This window comes from Eretmochelys imbricata, chromosome 16, assembly GCF_965152235.1.
Source record: "Eretmochelys imbricata isolate rEreImb1 chromosome 16, rEreImb1.hap1, whole genome shotgun sequence".
Classification (NCBI taxonomy): domain Eukaryota; kingdom Metazoa; phylum Chordata; order Testudines; family Cheloniidae; genus Eretmochelys; species Eretmochelys imbricata.
Window position 1 is genome coordinate 4764438 of NC_135587.1, and position 26941 is coordinate 4791378.

Here is a 26941-nt window from a genome sequence, read left to right on the forward strand (position 1 = left end):
TATAGCCCACGAAAGCTTATGCTCTAATAAATTTGTTATTCTCTAAGGTGCCACAAATCCTCCTGTTCTTTTTGCGGATACAGACTAACACGGCTGCTACTCTGAAACCTGTCTTTAGTACAGAGGTCCCCAAACTGAGGGGCATGTCCCCCTAGGGGGTCTGTGGAGGAACGTTAGGGGGACCTCCGGGGTGAATACAGATAAGGGTGAGCACGACCATGAAAAGTTTGGGGACCGCTGCTTTAGTACGTGGTATTTTCTGTCTATGAAGGCACTTATACACTGTAATCAAGTCACCTCTCAATCTTCTTCTTGGCAAACTAAACAGATTGAGCTCAGTAAGTTTCCCACTGCAAGACATTTTTTCCAGCTCTCAGATTATTTTTGTGGCTGTTTTCTGCACAGCAGTTTTTCAGCATCCTTTTAAAATTGTGGATTCCAGAACTGGACAAAGTATTCCAGTATTGGTGTCTTCAGTGCTGTGTACAGAGGTAAAATCACCTCCCTACTCCTACTCCCGTTTATACATCTGAGGATCGCATTAGCCCTTTTTTTGCCACAGCATCACACTAGGCGGTTATGTTGAGGTTTTTGTCCACGCTGACCCGTAAATCCTTTTCAGAGTCTTTCCTTTTCAGAATCACTCCTATCCAGTTCTGTAGGTATGGCCTGCATTCTTCTTACATGTATGACTGTGTTAAAATATACTTTGTTTGAATGAGCCCATCTTACTAAGCGATCCAGATTGCTCTGTATGACTGCCCTGTTCTCCTTATATTTATCATTTTGCCAATATTTTGTGTCATCTGCATATTTTACAGGGGGAGCTCAGTCTTTAAGTCCACCTGCTAACTCATGTACAAACTACAAACTGCCTTCTCGTCACTAGGATTTCACCTTATGTTAGCTAGTGAGTTAAGAATATACTTTTTTCCTAATGAAGGCACATTCCAAGAGACTCAGGCTATCAGCTCAGAAGGAAAACCCTTCAGCTCTTCTACCTTTCCTTGCATTGCCTGCCAGTTTTAAATATGTATATGAAATACATTTATACTTAGAATATATTATGAATATACTCAAGTTACTGATCTTGCTCATGGTTCACATGTATAACTCACTTATTGTCCCTGTACCACTGCCCGCCCCATCCTGGAACTGACCTCCACTAGCTACACCAGAGGTGGGCAAACTACGGCTCGTGGACCACATCTGGCCTGCGGGACCCTCCTGCCTGGCCCCTGAGCTCCTAGCCCGGGAGGTTAGTCCCTGGCTTCTCCCCTGCTGTTCCCCCTTCCCGCAGTTGCAGAGCCGCAGCCTGACGCTGTGCTCTGGGCGGTGTGACTGTAGCGTCGCCAGCCACTGGTGCTCCAGACAGCATGGTAAAGGGGCAGGGGGGGTTGGGGGGGGTGGTCGGGGGCGGGGGTGTGGCTAGGGGTCGGGGTGGTCAGAGGGCGGGGAACAGAGGGGTTAGATGGGGCAGGGGTACCAGGGGGCAAGTCAGGAATAAGAGCGGGGGTTGGATGGGGCGGCAGGGGAGCAGTCGGGGAGGGAGGTCCAGGGGTGGTCAGGGGACAGGGAGCAGGGTGTGGTGGATGAGGTAGGAGTCCCTAGGGGGCCGTCAGGAGACGGGGTGGGGTTGGTTGGGGCAGCAGTCTCGGGGGAGCCATCAGGGGGCAAGAAGCAGGGGGGTCGGATAGGAGGTTGGGGCTGCAACCGGCCCTCCATACAATTTTGGAAACTCGATATGGTTCTCAGGCCAAAAAGTTTGCCGTCCCCTGAGCTACACTGAGGTAAAAACTACCTCCATTTTGTCTCTGCTAGGATTTTACATCAGGGCAGCTATCTTGATGCAAAAACACACATTGTTTTTGCAATGAAGACAAAGCCACTAAGGCCGAAATCGTGTTTAACAGCATTTTAGTTAAAATGTGTTAGTTAACATGTTTTCTAACAGATTGCATGCATGTTCCCAATTAGACAAGACTGGGTAAGAGACATCTAAAGCTTCAGGTGCAGCAGGAAGTGCTGTTGGATTCAGTGTTGGCATTTTCCCCTTAGAGTCAGTACTGAACCAGTGCCCCACTATGGTTTTTGGGATTTCTATAATAATGTCTTTCACATGAGAGGTAAAACTGAGGTCTTGACCACTTGTGCTTATTAAAGATCCTCTGACTCTTTCTTTGTAAGGAGGAGATATTAAACTTGGCGTCTCGGCCAAATTCCAACGAGGCAATGAAATTCAATATCCCTAAAAGTTCCCCCTGCAATTAGATTTGTATTATTCTTCATATCCTCTCAAACTGTCGTGTAGTATTGCTCTGCACTGTTAAATAGCTGCAGAGGTTGCTGCACTTGGGTGGTGGCTTAAGTGAGCCTGACATGTTCCTTATCTTTCTGGTCTGGGAGTTGGTGGGGTTGTGAAGCTTAATTAACTATTGTTTGTAATGTATTTTGAGATCCTCTGATGAAAGGCACTAGGGAAGGCAGAGGATTAATTATATTATAATTAGTTACTAATAAACTGGGCTAACAGGACACCAACAAGGCTGTAATAATATCTAAAATGGACAAGATGTATTTTGAGCTAAATGGTTCCTCTAACTGTAGAATTCTGTAACATCAGGTCCTCAGTGTTCACAGTGTCTTTGCTTTTAATTTTTAGATGAATTACCAACACTGAAGATAATAAACTTCCCCAGCAATTGCTCTCCTCGAGGAAGGATCAGATGTTCCAATTGTAACAGAACTATTTCCACCTTCGCTGCACTTGAGACCTCTTTCTCTCCTTCTTCTCTGTATGATACTTCAGTCTATGACTTCTCTGACCGAAATTCTGAAGTCAGGTGAATTGTTGCTGAGCTCCAATCTCTGGATGACTTTTGAAGGTTGTCAGTATTCCCAGGACTAAGAGTCTGTAGCAGAATGATGGCACCCTTGTTTTTCTGATAGAGGCTGAGAAGAATATTAATGTTTTAGAGATTGGAATTGCCATGGGACATGGAGCATGTCACCATCTGTGTTTTATACATTGCAGAGCAAACTGTTAGCACTTATGGCCCCGATTCTGCAAATAATTACACATATGCTGAACTTTACTCATGTGAGTGGACCCACTGATTTCAATATTAAGCGCATGCATTAGTTTGTACGATCAGGGCTTAAAAAATAAATGTATTTAAAAGATTGCTCTTCTAGAATATAGAATACATTATTAAATATTCATATTGTTCATACCAGTGCCAGGTCCCCATTGTGCTAGGCACTGCACGAATCCACAGAAAAACAGTCCCTAACACAAAGAGCTTACAACGTAGACCAAAAAACCAAACAAACAAATTGAGAGGTGTGGAAAAGGGATACACATACAATCCAAGCCCTTGATCTGTACATGCTAAGCTTTATGTACTGAGAGTAGTTCCCATTGACTTCAATGGGACTACTTGACTGTGTAAAGTTAAGCATGTGGGTAACTACTCACAGGACCAATGCCCAAGACCCGGTTCTGTCACCTTTCCTCATGATGAGTAGTACCTTACTCCACCATGAGTAGCAGTGGAGTAAGGTATCACTTTACACCCATTTCTGCTATCTCTGTTCATGTTAAGTGATTGTGGGCATGTGTCTCGTTAGTTCCATGTTGTGTCTGTACGATGATGCCCCTTGGAAGATTGTTGGCAGCAGGGTCAAACCTCTTGATCTAAAAGTCTGAGTCTCTGATGTGTGAGCTAAAGAGCCAGTTTTGCTAGTTCAAAGCCAGTGGCAAACTCCTAAAACCCTATGAGCGACCTAGCCACTTGAGAGGAACAGAGCTATTCTGTGTAAGTGTGGGTTACCTGCTGTTCATGATTTGTTAGTGGTATTTTTAAAAAAAAAATACAGTAAAGCCTCATCCTTGCCCCTCTGCTCTGTTGTTCATCTTGCTCATTTCCTTTTTGTTTTAATTACCGAAATAAGTACGATTTATTTAAACTTGGTGACATCCCTTTTAAAATTGGAATTTTCACGCTTACCTTGGCATTTCCTAATTTTTGAATGCTTCCCCTGTCAAGGTCAGGGCAAGGTTAACCCTTATTTTTCCATGGATTTCCTTTTCTCCTTTCAGAAAGCGGGGAAAAAAAAACACCCAGGAAGGAAGATAATTTCCAGTGTAATCTGCAAGTTTCTTAATCTGGAATGAGCTGGCTTGGCCCTCCCGAACACTGTCCTCCTTAACTGAGGCCTTCTAAACTTAGCCCAACTGTGACCAAGGCCTCCAAATCCAGCTGTTTCAGCATCAAAGTTTAGATCACGTTAGCCATCCAGAGTTTATATCAATCCAAAGTTTTAGTGCTTCTCAGAGCATCATGGCAAACTGCTCTACCTGTTGAGAGGGATCGTAAAACCCTGAAATTCTACTAGATGGTTGGAATTTCTTGTATGATATACAAAAGAGAACACAAGGCAGCTGCACCAAGACAGAGAGTAAAGGAGGAGCTGTCCACTGTAACTGAATTTCCTGAACATCTTGAGTGCTTGCATTGTTGCCATTGCATTAATGCTAGTTGTGTTAACTGTGCCTATAAAGTTCTTTGAAGAGGAAAAGCTCGGTATAATAGATTAATAGATTCTAAGGCCAGAATGGACCGTTGTGGTCACTAGTCTGACCTCCTTTATAACACAGACCATAGAACTTCCCTAAAATAGTTCCTAGACCAGATGTTTTAGAAAAACCTCCAATCTTGATTTTAAAACTGTCCGTGATGGAGAATCCACCACTTGAGCCCTGCAAATCTGCTTGTATCCACGGACCATGTTTGCAGATCGCATGCGATGCAAATTTTGTATCCACGCGGAGCTCTGTCTACTACAACCTTAATAGCAGATAGTGTCCTTTGCATGCTGTTAGTTTGTATTGTTCTCACTGTGATTTTGGTTTGTGCCTATATTTCAGTTCAGAAAGAACTCATTTCCCAGGACTGAACTCAGTGGTAGGGTCACACACGATCCCACAGACAGAGATGAGCTTCACCAACTTGAATAGAGTTGGAAATGTGAGTGATTTAAATGGGGGAAAGATGAGTGCTTGCAAGGATATCCTTTTTATAGAACTCAGGGCTAACCTTTGAGCTTCTGATAAGTTGCCATTGGGGCCCTCAGCTGGACACTATTTGGGCACTCTTGTGTTATGGCACAAAGAAAAGAAGCATCTCTCAGTGTGGCTGATATTTAGGTATGTCTGTAAATGTCGATTTCACCTCACACAGCGAAAAAATAATTCCATAAGTAATAATTGAAATTTACAGAACATGAAAGAAAGAAAATGCTGCTTGAGAACTTAGTTTGATTTAAGGATATTTATATTGTATATTTTGACGTGAGATGTTGACATTTTGTGTTTTAACAGTTATAAATTTATAAATGATCAGGAAAAAGGGGTAAACAGTGAGGTGGCAAAAGTTGCAGGTGATACAAAACTATTAAAGATAGTTAAGTCCCAGGCAGACTGTGAAGAGCTACAAAAGAATCTCTGGGTGACTGGGCAACAAAATGGCAGATTAAATTCAATGTTGAAAAATGCAAAGTAACGCACATTGGAAAACATAATCCCAACTATACATATACAATGATGGGGTCTAAATTAGCTGTTACCACTCAAGAAAGAGATTTTGGAATCACTGTGGATAGTTCTCTGAAAACATCCACTCAATGTGCTGCGGCAGAATGTTGGGAATCATTAGGAAAGGGATAGATAATAAGACACACACTATCATATTGGCTCTATATAAATCCATGGTACGCCCACATCTTGAATATTGCATGCAGATGTGGTCACCCCATCTCAAAAAAGATATATTGGAAAAGATTCAGAAAAGAGCAACAAAAATTATTAAGATTATGGAATGGCTGTCATATGAGGAGAGAGTAATAAAACTGGGATTTTTCAGCTTGGAATAGAGACAACTAAGGGGGGATATGATTGAGGTCTATAAAATCATGACTGGAGTGGAGAAAGTAAATAAGGAAGTGTTATTTACTCCTCATAACACAAGGACTAGGGATCACCAGATGAAATTAATAGACAGCAGGTTTAAAACAAACAAAAGGAAGTATTTTTTCACACAGCACAGTCAACCCGTGGAACTCTTTGCCTGAGGATGTTGTGAAGGCCAAGACTATAACAGAAAAGAGTTCAAAAAAGAACTAGATAAATTCATGGAGGTTAGGTCCATCAATGGCTATTAGCCAGGATGGGTAGAGATGGTGTCCCTAGCCACAGTTTGCCAGAAGCTGGGAATGGGCGACAGGGGATGGATCATTTGATGATTACCTGTTCTGTTCATTCCCTCTGGGGCACCTGGCATGGGCCACTGTTGGAAGACAGGATACTGGGCTAGATGGACCTTTGGTCTGACCCAGTATGGCCGTTCTTATGTTCTTATTTTCTAAAGCCTTAATTTTTTGAATATGAAAGACTGTCATTAAATAATCGTCTGACTCCACCCCCGATTGTCTCAACCCCCCATAATTTTCTCCAACTGTGAACATTTAAAAATCAATAAAAATTGAATTTTTTCTTAAAACCCATAATTTTATGCAGCTGTGAAAACTGAAATTGGTACAAAATTTAAAAATGCTTAAATACCCATTGATATAATTCATCAATTTTTTTTAAAATAATCAAATTCTGCCAAGTCTACTGCTGTTCATTGCTTTGCATCCAATAACGGAAATTGATTCAGTGACTTTTTTGGTGGAGAAGAGAGTTGGTGCAGTCTTTGCAGTTATTCACTTTGAAATTATGCTCTGGGAAATCCAGCTAAGCAAACTCTCTTCCTTTTAAACAGCTCTGAATGTTTCCAGCGTATTGATTCCTGTCCTCATGTGGGAGGTGATGGCTGAGGCAAGGCTTTCAATGGAGGGCTGGGAAAGCTGCTGTAATGTTCCTATCCAAATCTTGTTCTACAGCCCTCAAAAGCGTCTTCCAGCAAAACCAGGGAGACTGTGATTTGCTATTTTTATACGAAAAAACAAGCAGAGCTTTTAGCATGTTTTCTTTTTGAAAAGTTATGACATGTAATCATCAAGGAGAGCAAAAGGCATAAGTACTTTTCCTTTGCAGTTCCCCTTTAATATTGCTATGAGAGTCTTACATTTACTTGATTCCTCTCATTCACATTGCATCTGCCTAGCTAGTTTTTGAGGTTTAATAATAATTAGAACTTTTCATTTGCATAGTGCCTTTCATCCCGAAGGATCCCAAAGCCACTTTGCAGACTTTAGAAGGATCATTCATCTGCTGCAGTCACCTCTTGGATGGAAAGCAGCAGCTGGTTTCCTCCAGCAATACTACCCAACAGCTGGAGTTTTTTGGAGGGGAAATGAAGAATAATTTTATTTCTCCATGTGAAATTACAGGATGAATTTTAAGGCAGCAAAATATAATTATTTACCTTAGACTTTGACTAGGCCACCAGGATTAATATTCTGTCTCTTGTGAGAAGTGCCTCAGAATCTTTAATGATCACAAGTGATTTGGGCAATTTTTTTATAGTTCTCTCCTGTGACAGAAAACAAGACTGTAATACATGGCACCTGCTGTAGTTCAGTGACTGCACAGCACCGGTGGCATTGGCTCAGGGAAGAGTACTAACCTCTACAAGCGACTAATCATACCATGTTTATGTCGTAGCTCCGAGTGATGGATCGCAGTGAGGTTGCTGCTCCCAAGCAGGACTACTGTCCAGACAGTGGAAATTTGATTGTTAAATGGGTCCCAAACATACACAGAAAATCCCAGAGGCCTGACATGGAAGCAGTAACAGAGTAAGTACCATAGTGATAAATACAATATACACTGGGAGAGTCCATCTCCTAAGAGTGACTAGCTGAAGGTCACATAGTTGCCCCTATTTTCCATATAACAGAACACATGGCAGTCACCCTTACCCAGAGGTGTGGCCTGCAGAGGCGCCCCATCCCTGTGTACAATGCGCTCAGCTTGGCTCAAGATGAACCATATAGTCTTTGCTGGTCATACCTCTGTATTAAATCTGGGATAAGTATTGCAGAAGTTCAGAAGCTGCACTTGGAGCATCCAGGCCAGAGATGAGCAAAATGTGTCCTTTGCATCAGAATCGCATGGATAGCAGGTTTCAGCCATAATCCAACACCAGTAGTCTTGTAGCTCACAAACCTTGGCAGCAGCCTGAAAACCTGGCTGCAGCCTCAACTGTGAGACTGTGAAACTAATGGTATTTATAGGTTTCAGAGTAGCAGCCGTGTTCGTCTGTATTCGCAAAAAGAAAAGGAGGACTTGTGGCACCTTAGAGACTAACCAATTTATTTGAGCATAAGCTTTCGTGAGCTAGAGCTCACTTCATCAGATGCATTCAGTTTTGCATCCGATGAAGAGAGCTGTAGCTCACGAAAGCTTATGCTCAAATAAATTGGTTAGTCTCTAAGGTGCCACAAGTCCTCCTTTTCTTAATGGTATTTATGTGAACTGTGAAGGAAATGGGACAGAATTGTGTTAAAAATGAGTTTGAGTCCTACTAATGGCAAATGAGACCCAATTTCAGAAGTCTGAGAAGCTGGGAAGAGCCTGCTAGGCATATGCTGTGTGTGAGTGCCACCCTCTGGCTTTTGCACTGTACTCCATCCATCTCGAGAAGTAAGTCTACGTGAGTCTCATTCATGCTTTTAGCCTCAATCACTTTTCCTCAGTTTCAGGCCATTCTCTCTCTTTAGCACAGAGGGGTAGAATCTAACACACAAGGGCTGAGTTTTCATAGCTGCCTAAGGGATTTGGATGCCCATTTCCCATTAAATTTACTGAGGACTGGGCATCTAAAGCTTTAGGTGGCCTGGAAAATCTCAGCCAAGCTTTCTAGTCAAGAGCCCAGGCCACATTCCAATATCAGTTACTGACGTCAGTTATTAGAGTCTGGCCCCCAGTCTTCGGGAGCTACTTTACAGTCATTTCTGTTGGATTAATAAGCATGTTCATAGTACTTTTGTGTTCATCATAAGATGTCAGTGATTTAAGAACAGACCCCGATTTGGGTGAGATTCCTGGGCTGGTACAGTGACTTATACACAGATAAAATAGCCATCAGGGTGCATGCATGAGAGGGATGTGTAATTTGCATATTTGTGCAACTAATCACTGGAGTAGATGTGGCCTGAAATTCCCAGGGTGAAATTCACTTGTCGTGCAGAGGGGAGACGGCAGGCAGACGTGTCTCATGTGCGGTGCTGCACTACCTGAATGCCTCTGAGGCCTGCATGCCAGCTCTGTCCAGGCTGGCACAGAAGGCAGTATTGAGTGGGGGCAGGGACACCGGATTCATGAATACACCCATCTAGTGTCCCTAATGTCTAGCAGCCGCTCGGACAATCTGTGGACTGGAATGGCTGTGCAGGAGCTGCCCACCCAGCCACTCATGCCTGTTGGGCTGTGAAGGCGGTAGCCAGACTCCCAATGTAGTTGTTTGTTTTGGTTCTCTAATTGTTGTCAGCCCAGCCCAGCCCAACCCTAGTTTCTCCAGTACTACTTAGCCACCAGCCGTCCTTACCCCCTCTCCCCCTGCCCCGGTATACTCTCCATAGGCTGGAGCTCCTTCGTATGTTGGGGAACTGAGTTGGGTCTTTAACTCCAGGGAATCTGGCTTGGATGCCTTGCCTGGTCTCTCCTCTTTTTCTTAAGACTCTCATTTGGCTGGAATTTGACTTCTGGTCAGTGGGCAGGTGTAGTTGAATACCACAAAATTAGCCCTTGTCTGTGCTATTTTAGGGAGTGTAAGAGTCTGGAATTCAAACCCAGACACCCCTCCTTTGTAGCACAAAATGTCACAACTAGGTATCTTATGTTCAGGCCTGATGCCAGTTAACCCTTTCAGATATATTTGTTGCTAGTTTTATTCTGTTGTCTCTCACTTTGGGACTGGGGAGAGAGGGAATCTTTCATTTCACTGTTGCAGCCATGAGAATCTTTGAATTCCCCCTTCTTTTGGGTCCCTATCCTTTAGGCTCTGCTTTTGGCTCTCAACCTTCTGGCCAAGGACAGCTGCATCAGACTTCCCTTAACACTGTTCTCTTCCCAGCTGACACCCTTTGAGACAGGAGGCATTATTCTCCTGACCCCACATCCTGGCTCCATCTGTAGCAGTCCCGCCTCTAGCAGCATGGGACTGCTACAGGAAGAGAACTGGGAATCCAATACAGGAATCCTATAAAGGCACTGGTGAGCATTAGGGATTTTGGCTACTCTAATGTTGGTCTGGATCTAGCTTTATTACCTCTCAGGTCAGCTGGGAGTAGAAGTGTCTGGTAAAGGGTTATGACATGAGTATTTTACTTCTGTAATTAATTGGATTCCTTGTGCTTTTATTTGTTTAGACTAAAGCCTTTAAGAAGAGTCTGTGTTAAAAACCTTGCTTCTGAAAATCTCTTTTCCCTCAAAGAACTGCAAAGCAAAGGAAGAGATCTTGACATTGTGAGCTTCTTGGAGGTTTGCTGGTGGACTAGCCTTGTGCCCAGCCAAGTGCTATACTGCAGGGATGACAAACAGACCACTGTAAAATGGGCAAATGCTTGTGCCTTCTGGGAGTGAGGAGGGCTAAGGACTTTGCTTTCAGGCATCGCACACACATGCCTCTGGGTATAGAATTCCCAGCTCATGGATGGGCAGAGAGTTGTGGAGGCAGGGCGCTCACTCAGCCCCAGTAAGAGAGTTATTGCTGCATGTCGCTCCACAGCAAATGACCAAGCCGCAGAATTGCCGCATTCCAAAGATGTCCCGTCCTGCTGGGATGAAGACACGAACAGGGATAGGGCTAAAGGCAGGACAGTGGGGGGTGTAGGAAATCCCCACTAATCCCTGTGCCTCATCAGCTCTCCTTACTGCACACAATGGTATTTAACAGGTAGCTTGCCTTTTTAAAAACACGCATTCAGCAATAGTTCCCTTTGGGGAGGCATTGTCTTCACTTAGTGGGACTTTCGTCATGTTTCTGGTGGGATCACATGTGCATTACACCATCCTCTTACCTGATGGGGGTAAATGCCTCTTCTATTGGTTTAGGATCAAAGGCTCATCCTCCTGGCTTCTCTCACTGGGAAACATTTCTCCTGGAGAGAGGTCAGGAAGGGGTTTTAGACATGCCAGGAGAAAGGGCACGGGATGTTTTCCTCCTGGGTCTGTATTTCACTGTAACTATTCTGCCCCCCAGAAGAGAAAGAAGTCCAAGAAGGTCCCTTCAGGAGGCCAACCCTATCAGCTGCTTACAAACAGAAGCCAGAAAATTAAGTTGGTGACCAAAAAAATAAAATCAGTCCCAAGCCACAGAGGTGACAGGTAAGTCTTTTGAATTAGACCACAAAGCCAGCCCCCACACTCTAGCCCAGTGTGCTGCCATGCAGGCTGGCTGAGCTTCTGTCTCTTTCAGGCCACTGCTGTTGGGCCAGCCCAGATGCAGGCATTGCAGAGGTGACACTGCTCTGGGGGCGGGTCCACACTCCTGCACTAGCAGCCTCTACTGTTCCCTTTGGGGTCAGAAGCAGAGTTCCAGCACTCGGTTTCGATTCTCTGTGCACTGGGGGAGTTTACATGTGAAAATGCAAAAGGAGATTTACAGTAGCTTCCACTTGCATGGCATCCTGGAGAGCAGGAAGACTGCAGGCTAAGGCAAGGGGAAACAATAGCAGCTTTTCAGGCTGGTTTCTCTGCCCCAGCTCCAAGATCTTTGTTTTCTCTTGGGTATGGCCAGCTCAGAGGAGGGCCAGCTAAAGAAGGGAAAGGACACATTAAGATGGTATATGCAATAGCAGAGGAGACCTCAAAGCTGCATAGGAAGGGTTGGTCAATCCCCCACCTCCTCAAATAGAAATTTCTTTTACATGAGTCAGTGGCTTTAATTTAGTACTAATACATTTCCAGCTTTAGCAACTTCAGCTACAAACTTTCCCCTCTGAAATGATGCAATATTGACCCTTTTGCTTTGTTTTGTCTTTAGTTCTGCAACCAAAGAAGGGAAACCAAAGGATAGTCCAATAAAAAATAGGTATTCTTCCCCCAGACACCTGCAGACTGCTACAATAGTAGAGCTGCAAGATCAGGGTGCCCTGCAGCTGGGGAACCGGAGAGTGGATGTGCCTGATGCTACAGAGAAGCACACATGTCCTTTGCTTGTGCAGAAGGTACCCAGTTTATACAAACTAGCCAATGCAATGAGAGCCTGACTGGCCTTAAGGCCAGTGTAGAACAGAAAGCTACAGTAGCTGGTTTTCAGGCTGAGCCCGTCTTTGCTAGCAAAATGAAAGACAATACATGTCTCTGGAATGCCCACTCCATCTCTAAAAGGCCTCTGCCATTCATGTCACTCTTCCATAGGTCGCTCTCTCCAGCTCCTGGCTTGTCTGACATGGCCTTCTCTTACAGAGGCCTCTGCTTCTCCACCATTCCTTGCCTTGGGTCAGACTGCTGGGATGCTGGGCTTCTTCTCTCCTGGTCTTCCTGCTTCCAACCTTTCCCACTCCCCCCTTCCCACTGTTTCTCCTCTTGAACAGCCCTGCATCTGACTCTACCTCCACGCTGGTGTCATCTACTCACTGTCCTCAGCATCAACCTGCTCCTCGTCAGCCTGCCTCTTGGATTTCCACTCCTGGCTCATCTCACCGTCTCCCACACTCACTTATCCTCGGTGACTTCAATTTCTATGCTGATGACCCAGCCGGCCACTTAGTTGCACATTTCCTCACCTCTGCATTTGGCTGCAGCCCTGGTTCATCTCTCCCACTCACCAAAAGGGCTGCTCACTTGACCTGGTCTTCAGCAAACACTGCTCTTTCTGCTGTGGTGTTCCCCCTCTCTGACCATCACCTGGTATCACTCAGCATCGCCAGTTAGTTTCCTTTTCCCCCTGCCCATGCCCTGTCACTTGGCCTTTCAGTGACTGTCTCTGTGTTCCTACAGCATCTAGTACCGTAGGGTCCTGGTCCATGACTAGGGTGCCTGGGTACTATAGTAATGACTATTTATTTATTTATTTATTTAAAAGAGTTTCCTCCAGTATCTCAGTGTCTAAAAGTTCTTTATATGGGGGCAAAGCTGGACAGCTGGGGCATTGGCAGTTGGATAAGGAGCCTTCCCGTGGTCTCACTGACTCTTCAGCCTGGTTAGCTAAAGGGCAATGATGATACTATTAATTTGATATTGATAATGTACAGATCATATGCTATAAAGAGCTACAGCTCTGGGGAGGCACTACTGAGTGTTGAAATGGAAGAAAGGACAATTGGATTTTGAGACATAAGGCCGTTCCCAACAGCCCACTTTTGAAATCCAGCGTAACTGCCCATGGAAGAGGCCAGGGGGTTCCCTCTCTGTCGATGATCAGGTCCCATCTGGGCACTGCAGGGAGTTGAATCACGGCTGTGATGTCACCCATTAGCTCATCACGGCATGGCTTGGATAATGCGTGTCCCCAGCTGTACTCTAATGGGAAAGGCTTCCCCAAGCCACCTGGTATTTATAGTTGTAGAACCCTTCGCAGCTTCCCCAGCATTTAGTGCCTAAGGGCTTGTCTACACTGAAAACACTGCAGTCATACCGCGGCGCATTTCAGGGACAACACGGACTGCACCAACTGGTGGGGTTCTCCCATCGGTGCAGGTACTCCACCTCCCTGAGAGGCGGTCGGTAGGTCCGGGGCAGTGTGGTTGGATTTGTCACATGCCTGAGCTGCATAGTTATAACAGGCTAATTTCCTAGTATAGACCAGGCCTTACAGCTTTCTTCCCAGCGTCCCCATACTACAGCGTGCAGCTGCCCTGCTGGAGAGAGGCTGATATTGCCCCAAGCAATTTCAACAACTGTCAGAGCTTTAAAGCTACAAGCCTCCCTCTCCACTTTGACTTCTTTGCACTCTAACACACACACTTCCTATTCAAATAATAATGAGACAATAAACACTCCTGGCTGTGAAGACTGAAAGGGGCAGATGTGGGATGGGGAAGAGCATGTGTTGGGTAGGAGGCGTGAATAAACTGATTATTTATTTAAAATGCTGATTGAAGCTACCAGGTTAAACTGTGATATTTGGGCTGTTTCTTTAGATTCCAGTTGTGAGTTTGAAAGAACAAGGCCTGGAAAGAATCAGCAACAGTCCTTATCTGAGGAAAGCATTTGAAGGTGAAACTGGACTGGATGTTAAAACTAAAGCTTGCCTTTAAACCCTTCCAGGGTGCATTTTCCTACTGTAACGGGGTTCATTCACCATTGGTGGGGCCTTCTCCTTGCAGCTCTGGAATTAGTTCTCCACCAGTTTGACGCTTCCTTTGGTCAGTTCCTTGCCCTGTGGTCTCCCTATTTCTCTAGGACTCAGGATGCCCCTTCTTCATGACTCAGCCCTCTGGCCAGGTCACTATAGTTCTGCCCTTCTGGGGTATGAAAGACCCACTGGATCAGTGACCTGCTTGCCATTCCAGTCAGCCTTCTGGTCCCAGGTCAGGCCCAGGGCTGCTTTCCCAGCAGTTGGTAAGGGAACCTGGGCTGGCCCACTTCTCTGGGTTCCAGTCCAGAAACTCTGTATCTGGCAACTATAGCTCCCAGATCCTGTTGCTATTTCCCTTTCAAGGGCAGATTCACCAGTACACAGCAACCAGAGTGCATTGGCAATCAAATTGGGTTTACAGGTGCCTTGTAACACCAATGCAGTGCACAGCCATTCAAATCTTCACCCTACTAGAAATATCACATGAAAGAGTGGTCTTTGGATTTCTTATTTAGTGTTTGTCACACTGTCTGGAGTAGCTTGCAACAGTGAGTGCCAATCTTAGGTCAGATTTAACCCTAAAATCACACCACATCAGGTTTCTCCCAGTCCCAAGAGACCTGTCACTTACCCCAAATCAATTGGTACTCCAGATCTTACACCAAAGACAACACTGGCAGCCACTTCTATGGAAACTAATTAAACTAACTATAGGTTTGTTGGGTAAGAAAAAAGAATAAGTTATTGAGAGATTAAAGCAGGTAAAATATAATAAACAGGTGAATCACAGTTTGTAACTCCAAATAGGGGCAGTGGTGTAATAAACTGCCAGTTTCCCAAAAGTCTTTCAGGGCTACCCAGATCTCTGTCTTCTCATTCAGTTATTCCTTCCTGTTAGAATCTAAACAGTCCAGAGATACATGCTCTTCCTTTGAGTTGGTTCTTATAGCTTCTTCTCCAGAAAACAACCTGATCAGTGTTTTTACTCGCACAATGGCCACTTGCTTTGCAATTAGCATTTCAAGTAGTTACAGTCCTTCATTAGCATTTCACAAGATTTCTTTAGTGAGTGATTTAGTTACAGGGTTATACACAAATGCAAATGTTTGTAATAGCAAACAAACAATCGGGTATTTCACTAGTTTTCATGAATTGAACATCTGAGTACATTCTCATACTATACACCCTTTAATCTAATTACAGGGATTTACATAATGTAAATGTAATTTCAGGGGTAAATGTAATGTAATAGCAGACATCCAGTTTCAGGTAAGTGAATACAATCCCATTAGCATCACTTTTGATCTCTATTAGTGTACGAACAAATTAGTTTGAGTATATACTAATTAGGGCTGTCAAGCAATTAAAAAAAATAATCAAGTGATTAAAAACATTTGTGATTAATCGCACTGTCAGACAATGATAGCATACCATTTATTTAAATATTTTGGATGTTTTCTACATTTTAAAATATATTGATTTCAGTTGCAACACAGAACAGAAAGTGAACAGTGCTCACTTTATATTTATTTTTGATTACTAATATTTGTGCTGTAAAAACCAAAAGAAATAGTATTTTTCAATTCACCTCATTCAAGTACAGTAGTGCAATCTCTTTATCATGAAAGTTGAACTTACAAATGTAGAATTAGGTACAAAAAGTAACTGCATTCAAAAATAAAACAATGTAAAGCTTTAGAGCCTGCAAGTCCATTCAGTCCTACTTGTTCAGCCAGTCACTCAGACAAATAAGTTTGTTTACATTTTCAGGAGATAATGCTACCCTATTCTTGTTTACAATGTCACCTGAAAGTGAGAACAGACATTGGCATGATACTGTTATAGCTGGCTAGATGCGCTAAAGTTTCATATGTCCCTTCATGCTTCAACCACCATTCCAGAGGACATGCGTCCATGCTGATGATGGGTTCTGCTTGATAACAATCCAGAGCAGTGCAAATTGATGCATGTTCACTTTCATCATCTGAGTCAGATGCCCCCAGCAGAAGGTTGATTTTCTTTTTTTGGTGGTTCGGGTTCTGTAGTTTCCGCATTGGAGTGTTGCTCTTTTAAGACTTCTGAAAGCGTGCTCCACACCTTATCCCTCAGATTTTGGAAGGCACTTTAGATTCTTAAACCTTGGGTCAGGTGCTGTTGCTATCTTTAGAAATATCACATTGGTATCTTCTTTGCATTTTGTCAAATCTGCAGTGAAATCTGCACGAACAACATGTGCTGGGTCATCATCTTACACTGCTGTAACATGAAATATATGGCAGAATGTGGGTAAAACAGAACAGGAGACATACTATTCTCCCACAAGGAGTTCAGTCAAAATTTAATTAATACATTTTTTTAACAAGCGTCATGAGCATGGAAGCATGTCCTCTGGAATGGTGGCCGAAGCATGAAGGGGCATACGAATGTTTAGCATATCTAGTACATAAATACCTTGCAATGCCGACTACAAAAGTGCTATGCAAATGCCTGTTCTCACTTTCAGGTGATGCTGTAAATAAGAATCGGGCAGCATTATCTCCTGCAAAATGTAACCAAACTTGTTTTTCTCAGCGATTGGCTGAATAAGAAGTAGGACTGAGTAGACTTGTAGGTTCCAAAGTTTTACATTGTTTTGTTTTTGAGTGCAGTTATGTAAAAAAAAAAAAAAAATCTACATTTGTAAGTTGCACTTTCAAAATAAAGACATTGCATTATGGTACTTGTATGAGGTAAATTGAAAAATATGATCTCTTTTGTTTATCATTTTACAGTGCAAATATTTGTAGTAAAAATAATATAAAGTGAGCGCTGTACAGTTTGTATTCTGTGTTGTAATTTAAATCAGTATTTTTGAAAATGTAGAAAAACATCAAAAATATTTAATAAATGTCAATTGGTATTCTATTGTTTAACAGTGTGATTAAAACTGCGATTAATCACAATCAATTTTTTGAATTAATCGCGTGAGTTAACTGCAATTAATCGCCACCCCTAATACACTTAACCCTTTGATGTTCACCCCCAAGCGAATTGACCTGTGACTCTGGCCTGAGCTAGTCTGCCAGCGTCAGTGTGTTCATGCATGAAAGCGTTAATAAACTTAAAAAAAAGACAGGTTTCAGAGTAACAGCCGTGTTAGTCTGTATTCGCAAAAAGAAAAGGAGTCCTTGTGGCACCTTAGAGACTAACCAATTTATTTGAGCATGAGCTTTCGTGAGCTACAGCTCACTTCATCAGATGCATACCGTGGAAACTGCAGCAGAGGGAGGAGGTATTGTTTCATATTCTCTGTGTATATATAAAGTCTGCTGCAGTTTCCACGGTATGCATCTGATGAAGTGAGCTGTAGCTCACGAAAGCTCATGCTCAAATAAATTGGTTAGTCTCTAAGGTGCCACAAGGACTCCTTTTCTTTTTAAAAAAAAGACAGGTTTCAGAGTAGCAGCCGTGTTAGTCTGTATTCGCAAAAAGAAAAGGAGGAGTTGTGGCACCTTAGAGACTAACAAATTTATTTGAGCATAAGTTTTCGTGAGCTACAGCTCACTTCATCGTATGCATTCAGTGGAAAATACAGTGGGGAGATTTATATACACAGAGAACATGAAACAATGGGTGTTACCATACACACTGTAACCAGAGTGATCAGGTAAGGTGAACTATTACCAGCAGGAGTGCAGGGGGGGAAACCTCTGTAGTGATAATCAAGGTGGGCCATTTCCAGCAGTTGACAAAAACATCTGAGGAACAGCTGGGGGGGGGGGGGAAATAAACATGGGGAAATTGTTTTACTTTGTGTAATGATCCAATTGAATGACGACCCATCACTCTCACAGGTCTTGGGAGACAGGCCAGTCCTTGCTTACAGACAGCCCCCCAACCTGAAGCAAATACTCACCAGCAACCACACACCACACAACAGAACTACTAAACCCAGGAACCTATCCTTGCAACAAAGCCCGTTGCCAGCTGTGTCCACATATCTATTCAGGGGACACCATCATAGGGCCTAATCACATCAGCCACACTATCAGAGGCTCGTTCACCTGCACATCTACCAATGTGATTGATGTCATCATGTGCCAGCAATGCCCCTCTGCCATGTACATTGGCCAACTGGACAGTCTCTACTTAACAGAATAAATGGACACAAATCAGACGTCAAGAATTATAACATTCAAAAACCAGTTGGAGAACACTTCAATCTCTTTGGTCACTCGATTACAGACCTAAAAGTTGCAATACTTCAACAAAAAAACTTCAAAAACAGACTCCAACGAGAGACTGCTGAATTAGAATTAATTTGCAAACTGGATACAATTAACTGAGGCTTGAATAAAGACTGGGAGTGGATGGGTCATTACAAAAAGTAAAACTATATCCCCTAATTTACTCTCCCTTCCGCCCCCCCCCCACCCCTGCTGTTCCTCAGACGTTTTTGTCAACTGCTGGAAATGGCCCACCTTGATTATCACTACAAAAGGTTCCTCCACTCCGACTCTCCTGCCCCGCCCCCCGCTCTCCTGCTAGTAATAGCTCACCTTACCTGATCACTCTCGTTACAGTGTGTATGGTAACACCCATTGTTTCATGTTCTCTGTGTATATAAATCTCCTCACTGTATTTTCCACTGAATGCATCCAGTGAAGTGAGCTGTAGCTCACGAAAGCTTGTGCCCAAATAAATTTGTTAGTCTCTAAGGTGCCACAAGCACTCCTTTTTTTAAAAAAAAGAAAGTTCCAAAACACATAATTATGTTAAAAGTGAGTTAAGGTTGAGAGTACTTTATCAGTAATTTAAGGGTGAAAAACAATACACAAATGCTATAATTATCCCAAAACCAAGAGTAACAAATCCAGCAATTTCAGAGTTATAGTTACACTTAAACATGTTAAGAGCTACAAATGCATTTAAGACACCCAAGTAACATGAATTCTGTCCTGTAGGGACACTATGATGGGGCAAAATGAAAATAATCTAACAAGTCTTTAAAATTCAGTGTCCCCTCATGCAGGATTAGAGACACTAAGATGCTTTCCTCATAATGGTATGGTAATTGTCTGGTGTCACTACAAGGTAGAGTACAGACTGGGTGCCTTAACTGTATTTCCAGATCTTAATATGTGTGGATTTTTTCAACGTAATCTTAACTCTCTCTATTACCTTGGTTTATTATGTGTGTTTGGGGATAATCACAGCAACAATTTGCCCTTAAATGACTGATATTTATTCTCTGTCTTAACTCGATTTTACCATAGATTTTTGTCTGGGCTCTTATGTCCTACAGCGATGGATGCTATAGAAACCCTTGAGTGATGCGTATACATTTTAGGGCTCAACCATAGCTGACAGACACCGCTCTGAGTAAGTGGTGTGGATCTGCATACCAGGAGCACTAGGAGGACTGTCCCTTCCAGGACACAGGCTGCTATGCCCTTTCTAGGGATGCAGAACATACTTGCATGTTTGTCCCACTGCTGCTGGGTGGTGTGGGGGGAGTAACAGAACCATGGCTGCATCTCCTGTCCATCCCCTTTATACTGGCTAGTGTACAGAGGGGTAGCAGGAGGGAGAAGTGCTTGTGCTTGGGGAGCATGGAGATTGCCATGGTGCTTGGCTGCTGTACAGGGGTGCAAGTGCTCTTGTGCTCTCCAGATGCATCTGCCGCAGGGCAGTGCCAGGGCATCTTCTAGCCCTTAACTCACAGGTCACCTTTAAGACTGCTGTATTCAGGCCTGTACACTTGTCTCTTTCTCTCCAGTTTTTCCAGGCTGAGAGCTCTGACAGGCCTGATGTTCAGATGGCTTTGTAGGAAGGTTAAGTTGTCTTCTCTGTACCCCACTGTAGGCTCCTTCGGTATGAAGAGCCACGAGACCAAACTAGACCAGCAACCGGGCTATGCTGAAGCAGGGCTAATTGTACTCACCACCCAGTCTCTGGAGTCCTGCACACTAGCGGGCACAGAGGAAGCCTCTGCAAACAAAAAACAACTGTCACAAAAACCAGTAAGTCTGAGTAAAGCAATGTCTAACAACAGGCCAGAAAGACTAGGCTTCCCTGCCAGGAAAGGGACCCTGACACTATGCTTAACAACAGTCATCACCTCAGCCCCGCATCGGATGTGTCACAGATCCCTGCCTGTGTGCCTATCCTCTGCCAAGCAGCAGCAACTGCAAGAAAAGAACCAACAGTTCAAACCATCAACAAAAATCTCCCTTCCTGCTGTCTGGACTGGAGTCTTCTGAGCATGTTCACTATGCTCTCTTTGAGGTCCCAGGCCCCTCCTTAGGTTACATCCTCTCTGCTGGGATAAATGGCAGGATGACAAGGGTTAACTGACAAGCAAAACCTCTTGTTTATCCCTTAAAATAGATACCAGTGCAGGGGCAGCATGTTTTTCTTTCCATTAACCAGCACAGAAGAGTTCTTCTCCAAGGGCCAATTGTATGACAGAGCCCAGACAACAGCTCTGTGGCTCCAGCATTCATCAGTACTCAGTCACAGACTTGAGGAGTATCACTGAGAAGGTCCAAAACCAGGCATGTGGATAGTCCATGCTCTCTGTGGCCTGTTAATCACATCATGCTGCACAAAGCAAGCTCCTGGCAGTGGGTGACCAAGGAGGTTTCATTTGTCTCTGTCTTGATCACTTGCATGCTCAGTAATTACACTATTATAGAGATGCAATCGTTGGCATTATTCTAGCATCAGACTCCACCCGGTCACTTGTATTGATTGTGAAAGGGTCAGCACAGTGACTTTGCTGAGGGAGACCTGGGTTTTAGATCAGCCTTGACAGTCTCCAGAACACGAGTTTCCCTCAGCCTTGACACTTTCCTCCCAGTAAAGAACTTACATGCAAAAGCCTTCTTGATCTTAAAGAGTAGGATTAGTTTAAGCTACCCTAGGCGAGCTGACTAGCTATAGGGATGGTCTGTGTGCAGTGACAAAAGGAAAATGAAGAATGTTATGGGGGGAAATGAAAACGGATTCTCCTTTTGATTGACATGATCTTCTGGCATCCTGCTTCACTGAGCCAATAGCCTATTACCATATGCCCTGGCTGCTGTTGAGTGAGTGAGGAGCAGAAGTGTGCTCACCTGCTGAAACAAAATAATGTGCAGCTCTAGAGAATCTCCCCTTTTATTTGATATCCTCCTAACCCATCTGAATTGTCTGTGAACCTTTTTAGTCTGAAGAGCAGGAATCCCAGGAAGAGGAAGGCCCCAGGAAGCAACACATGGGACTTGGGAAAAGAAGGTCTTCGGGGATGTATGTGCTGTACAACAGCAGCACGGCAAGCCTGGTCCTTGAGGGTGAGTGATGAAAACATCTCCACTGTACTGTAATGACAGTGCATTAGACATTTCTTTGCAGTGTTGTTATGCATTAACCATGTCAGAATAGTGCGGGTGGGTGTGGGAGGGAAGGCACTTAAATACATGTGCCAAGGTTACTGTCCCATTGCTGATTAGCTGCATTCCAATTGGCTTTGTGAGAAGAGTGTTGTAGTTAGGATCATAAGAGTTGCCACAGCATCTCAGACTGTTAGGCCACCTAGTCTGGTATCTGCCTGTGGAAATGGCCATGCTGGATGCACCAGAGGGAAGTGAAGCAGTGTATTTCTATACAGTCAGAACACAGCTTATGCATCAAAGCACATTTGTTCTTAACACACACGAAACTCTTACGAATAACCAATTATTTGCAAACTCACTCCAGAGAATGCAGAGAAACCCCTATTTAAGAGACCACTCAGAGGACTGAAAATAGGGGACACCGAAGGGAGGTTGCTCTCTGAATGAAGGTGGTTAAGGCTTGCTCTTTAAAATCTGAGGTGACTATCATAGGAGATTACTCCGTTTTTACCTATCTGATACCCAGCATTATCCTGTTGGTTATCACAATGTTCAAAATAGAAACATGTCATTTCAAAAATAAATGACTTGAAATACAAATATTTAAACAAATTTTTAATGTCTAAAAGGTCATCTGTAGCTGGTGGGCACCAGATACAGGTGGAATAACAATGTAACATTTATTCTATTGAATGGCCATTGGGAGTGTAAGAGACAGCAGCAGAGAGACATGGAATTGGAGTTGGGAGACGTCACCATAGGATAATAGACTGTTCTGTCACATGGGGCCAAACCCACCAGTCCTGACTCAAGCAAAACACCTGTTGAATTCAACGAGCGTTTTGCCTGAAGAAGGGACTGCGAGATTTGTCCCATGGTGTTTTGTTTTGGCATTCATCCCTCAGAGATGTGTTCCTGGGTCCTGTTTGTCAGAGCCCAGAGGAAAAAGACAAAAGACAGAGCAATACTAGAGGTGGTATGTCCTCATCTCTCCTTCTCTGCTCAGGTGTTGAAGACAACGGGTACCTGCTGCCAAGGCCAGGAGCACAGCATGAAATGTCCTGCAAGCGCCTAGCAAGCAGGAAGGAAGCAGCACAGGCACTGGGCTATCTTCAGGGAGGGAGCAGCCCGCTGCAGCCAAGCCCAGCTGCTCTAACACCAGACAATGATAAACATGAAGATGACTCTTACCCTCCCCCCCCTCCCCCTTCTCCTTTCCCATTGAGGGACAATGACAAGCCTTCCCCAGATGTAGAATCCCCTCTCTTCAGAGAGGACAGTGCTCTAAGGGCATCCAGTGAACAAGGCCACTGTCTTGATTAACCCTTCATTAGATAATTGCAGTGGGAACTTGACCCTATAATGTGTGGTGATTGTAAGTGAATGTGCAGGTTAAGGAGCAGTTTGACTGAGTTCAGGCACTCTCCTTGGGTGCCTGCTCTTGCCATAGACAGCTGCATCAAGAGACCAAGAAGGAGGGTGAGTGAGGTAACCTGCCTGCTCCAGGGACCTTTGAATGTACAGGACAGCTTGAATGCTCTGTGCTTTGTAATTAAAACCACAGCTTTCCATCCTCCTCCCTGGATGTCTATCTATCCTGGCTAGTCTCTCCAGAAGAGGGGCCAATTTGTGGGAGGGAAAAGGAGTTCCCCCCACCCAGCTCTGCTTTGCTGCACTTCCCTGCAGCTCCTGTAACCTTATACATGTGTGTTCCCAATGAAATAGTTAAACAAAAGAATAAAACCAAACTGAATTCTTTACAGTTCCAGCCTCCAGGGTGGTTCCAGATCATCTAATTTAGTGGATGACTGTCAATAACACGATGAGTGATACAATTAAAAAGTTTATTTAATAGGAAATAGTTAAGCAAACAGGTATTATGCTATAACCTACACTGAACTGATACTTAGTCTAACATGAAATGATATATTTAGGGGTGATCAGTCCCTAAATGAGAAGTGTGGGTATAAAACGTTCTCTAACAGTACCTTGACGGTGCATGGCTGCATGTAATCTAAAGTTAGCCTGCTACCCTTTTTATAATCAATTATAATTATGCCCCTTAATTAACATTAAACCCATCTGTTACCATATCTATATTTCCACAACCATAATTAAATATTTTCTACTTTCTCATTGGCTATTCAACATTAAACATTCTCCTAGTTAACATTTACATAAATGCCATGTCAATAACTATCAATACAGATAAAATATTCATGTTTTGGAAAATGCTATGTAAAACATTTGTAAAAACTAATTAGGACAAAAGCATGTTTACAACATAGATCTGTCCTGACTTATCTTCAACTTGCCTCTGAATTGTCACTTTACTCATATTTTTTCAGACCTCATGTGACTATTCTTAGGAAATAGATTTTGGGCCTATTTACATTTCAACCCTTTTCTACATAAACATAAGTAAACCCTACCTCTATGGGCTACTCTCCTTATGGCATTTCTGCCCCTGCCAGCCAAGGGCCCAGCTGTAGTTCCGTCAGGTGGCAGGGAGCACCAAGCCAGTAACCTAGTCTTTGTAGATGACTTTGCGGTCAGTATTTATCCTTCATGGGTGTAAAAGCTCAGAGTTTGTTAATGTTTCTGTATAGTAAAGATCTCTCCTGAGCTCTTCTCCTAGACCAGCCCCACTGCCCTGGCATAGTGGATGGCATCAACACTGCCTCTCACTAGAATGCTCAATTTGGCACCAAGCAGCTGGCAGATGCTGAAGGTTAAAGCTCAGCTTCCTATATATACAAGGCCTGGGGTCTCTGCAGTGAAAGACAGATGCTTTGAGGAAAAGAATCTGCTCTGAACACTTTAGGCTCTTGTGACTCCAGAGCAACTAACGCTGGCCAGAGCCTGGCAATACTTCCCCAATGGGGAGAGCCATAGTCCAGATTCAGCAACCAAAACAGATCCAGTTCCTGTTTCAACGAATTAGCACCAGAAACCACCCAGGACAGATCTGCTTGTCTGTCTGTTGGAGAAGCGCTGCTTTCATGGTTCATCAGAATTGGCCTTGCTAAGTTAAGAAGGTCACTTCCACTGTCTAGGTGAGCCACCACTGAGGTTCAGCTGCTTTCCATAAGCCCTAGATAAGATGAAGAGGAAGGGATTCCCTCCCCACTCCTGAGACTTGTCTAAAATATGGTCAGGAGTCAGCGGGGATTCGTCTGGTCCCCTGGGAACATTGGCTGGCTTCCTGCTGAGTGGCTTGTAAAATAACCATTTCAACCTCTCTTGCAAGCCTTGTGCTGATTTGACCCAGACTGTCCCCTGCATGGCTGTGCAAAGTGGGGAGGATGCCCTTCGGCTGGCTACAGCTGCAGTCCTTGGGTCGTTAGTCAACCCAAAGAGAACATGGAGGAGGCAAGGCCATGGAGACGAGTGCCTCAGTCAGTGTGCTCCCGTGGCAAGCAAAGGGGCTCCTCTATCAGGTACCAGAAAACCCTGAGCTGGAGTCCTTTTGGCCTGTGGTTCCTAGGCAGGCCTTGACTTAAACCCCAGTGTTTGTTGTGAATTGGGGCGAGTGAGGTTCCAGTTTCCCCAGAATGTCCTGCGAGGTGGCCATAGCTTTAGAATGAAGAGCTGCCCCTTTTACTCTTCTCTCCTGCCCAGTGAGGATTGCCCCTTCTGTGACCCCTGTTCTGTTCTCCTACACTCGCCTCTGCTCTCAGGTGCAACACTGCCAGCCCCAAGCATCAAAACTCACGAGTCAGATCCCCCAAAACAATAAGAAGAAATGCTGGGTTCTTTGCTTTGCCTTTAGGGGTTTGAATTTGTAGATTGCACTTGGGTCACGGTTTGAAGCTTTTCTCTGCAAATCATGAGGGCTGGAACCTTTTGTTTTTTTTGGCGATGAAAGCTGAAATTCTTACCTAGTCACAGGCCTCCGGATGCTGGGGCTTTAAGAAAACTGCTGAAGAGCAAGAGCTTTGTGATAAAATGATGAGAGTTAGTAACATTGTAGCCATGTACGAAATCTGCAAAAATCATGCAAGATGGAGAGGCTGCAGGAGGAAATTAACCGGGCATTGGGGCAAAAGCAAAGGGAAAGGGCTACTTTAAGGTCCTTCTATGCTGCTCCAGAAGCAAGAGGCCTGAGAAGCTTGGCCAAGAGTTTCTACTAGAAAAATGGCCCTGGCACTTTTTCTTGAGAGGAAACTTCAAAATGTAACCGCCAGGGAGGTTCATCATTGAGATTCTGTCTCCCTGTTCCCCCAGACACCTTGTCTGGCTAGGCTTTTGCCCGATGCTTCCCCAGCAACTGGCATCCAGATTTCCTAATGCAATTCCATACTTCAGCAGTGGCAGGGTGCCAGCGAGCCAATCTGGCAACACCTGGGTGAGACAGAGGGAGAGCACCTAGCAGAATTCATCTCTGACTTTTTTGGGGGAAATTAAGGAAAGTCCCAGCCCAAAAATGTTGTTACACTGGAGTGAAGGTTGGAAAAATCCTTGAAATAAGGCAATCTGGGGCTGTTAGAAAGGTGATCTGATCTATCACCTCCAGAGAAAGGGAAGTGCCTAGGGGATGTAAAAGGAAGTTTAGTTTGACAGTTTTCTGTTCAGTAAGAACTCACTTATCAATAGACACAGCTGGGAAACCTTTATGTCTTATTGCTTTATAGATGTAGTTGTGAAATCCTCACTTCTGTATTGTTTTGTCATTTTAGGTTCCACTTTGCTATTGTTTATTTGCCTGGTCTCTGGTTCTGCGATTGTTTCTGTCTGCTGTATAATTAATTTTGCTGGGTGTAAAATATAATTGGTTAAATAATCATGTTACAATATGTTACGATTGGTTAGTTAAATTTCAGGAAAATGATTGGTTAAGGTATAGCTAAGCAGAACTCAAGTTTTACTATATAGGTTGCAATAAATCAGGAAGTGGGGGGCGGGGGAAGAATGGGAACAGGGAATGGGGGTGGGGAAATTGGAATCATGTTGGGCTAAGGGCAGGAAAGGGAACAGGGACACAGGTGTAAGGCTCTGTGGTGTCAGAGCTGGGAAGGGGGACACTAAGGAAGAAATCTGGAATCATGCTTGCTGGAAGTTCACCCCAATAAATATCTAATTGTTTGCACCTTTGGACTTCGAGCATACCACACCTATTTCAATTAGTGTTCCAGACTTCCTATTATAGTGGGCCCGAGAAGGTTGGGTCCAAGTTGTCTAGTACACTGCAGGGTGGGGAGTGCTTACTACAGTACTTATAGGTTATCTCCATATGCAACGTAACACAAGTACAGTTAACAATACAATATCCACAGCAACGCCGAGTCCTGACCACTGCAGTATGGTCCAACATCCGAGACACCCCCAAAACAC

At 44.0% G+C, this 26941-nt stretch overlaps 1 protein-coding gene across 1 annotated transcript; it reads left to right on the plus strand.

Moving 5' to 3' along the window:
• Window positions 1-4742: 4742 nt before the first annotated feature.
• LOC144276036 (uncharacterized) lies at window positions 4743-26377 on the plus strand. The gene is made up of 9 exons (XM_077835856.1): window positions 4743-5030; window positions 7670-7803; window positions 10378-10474; window positions 11211-11335; window positions 11994-12177; window positions 14095-14170; window positions 20097-20254; window positions 21442-21565; window positions 22614-26377. The coding sequence occupies exons 1-9, from the start codon at window positions 4998-5000 to the stop codon at window positions 22928-22930; spliced, it is 1248 nt and encodes a 415-aa protein (XP_077691982.1). The 5' UTR covers window positions 4743-4997; the 3' UTR covers window positions 22931-26377.
• Window positions 26378-26941: the final 564 nt, after the last annotated feature.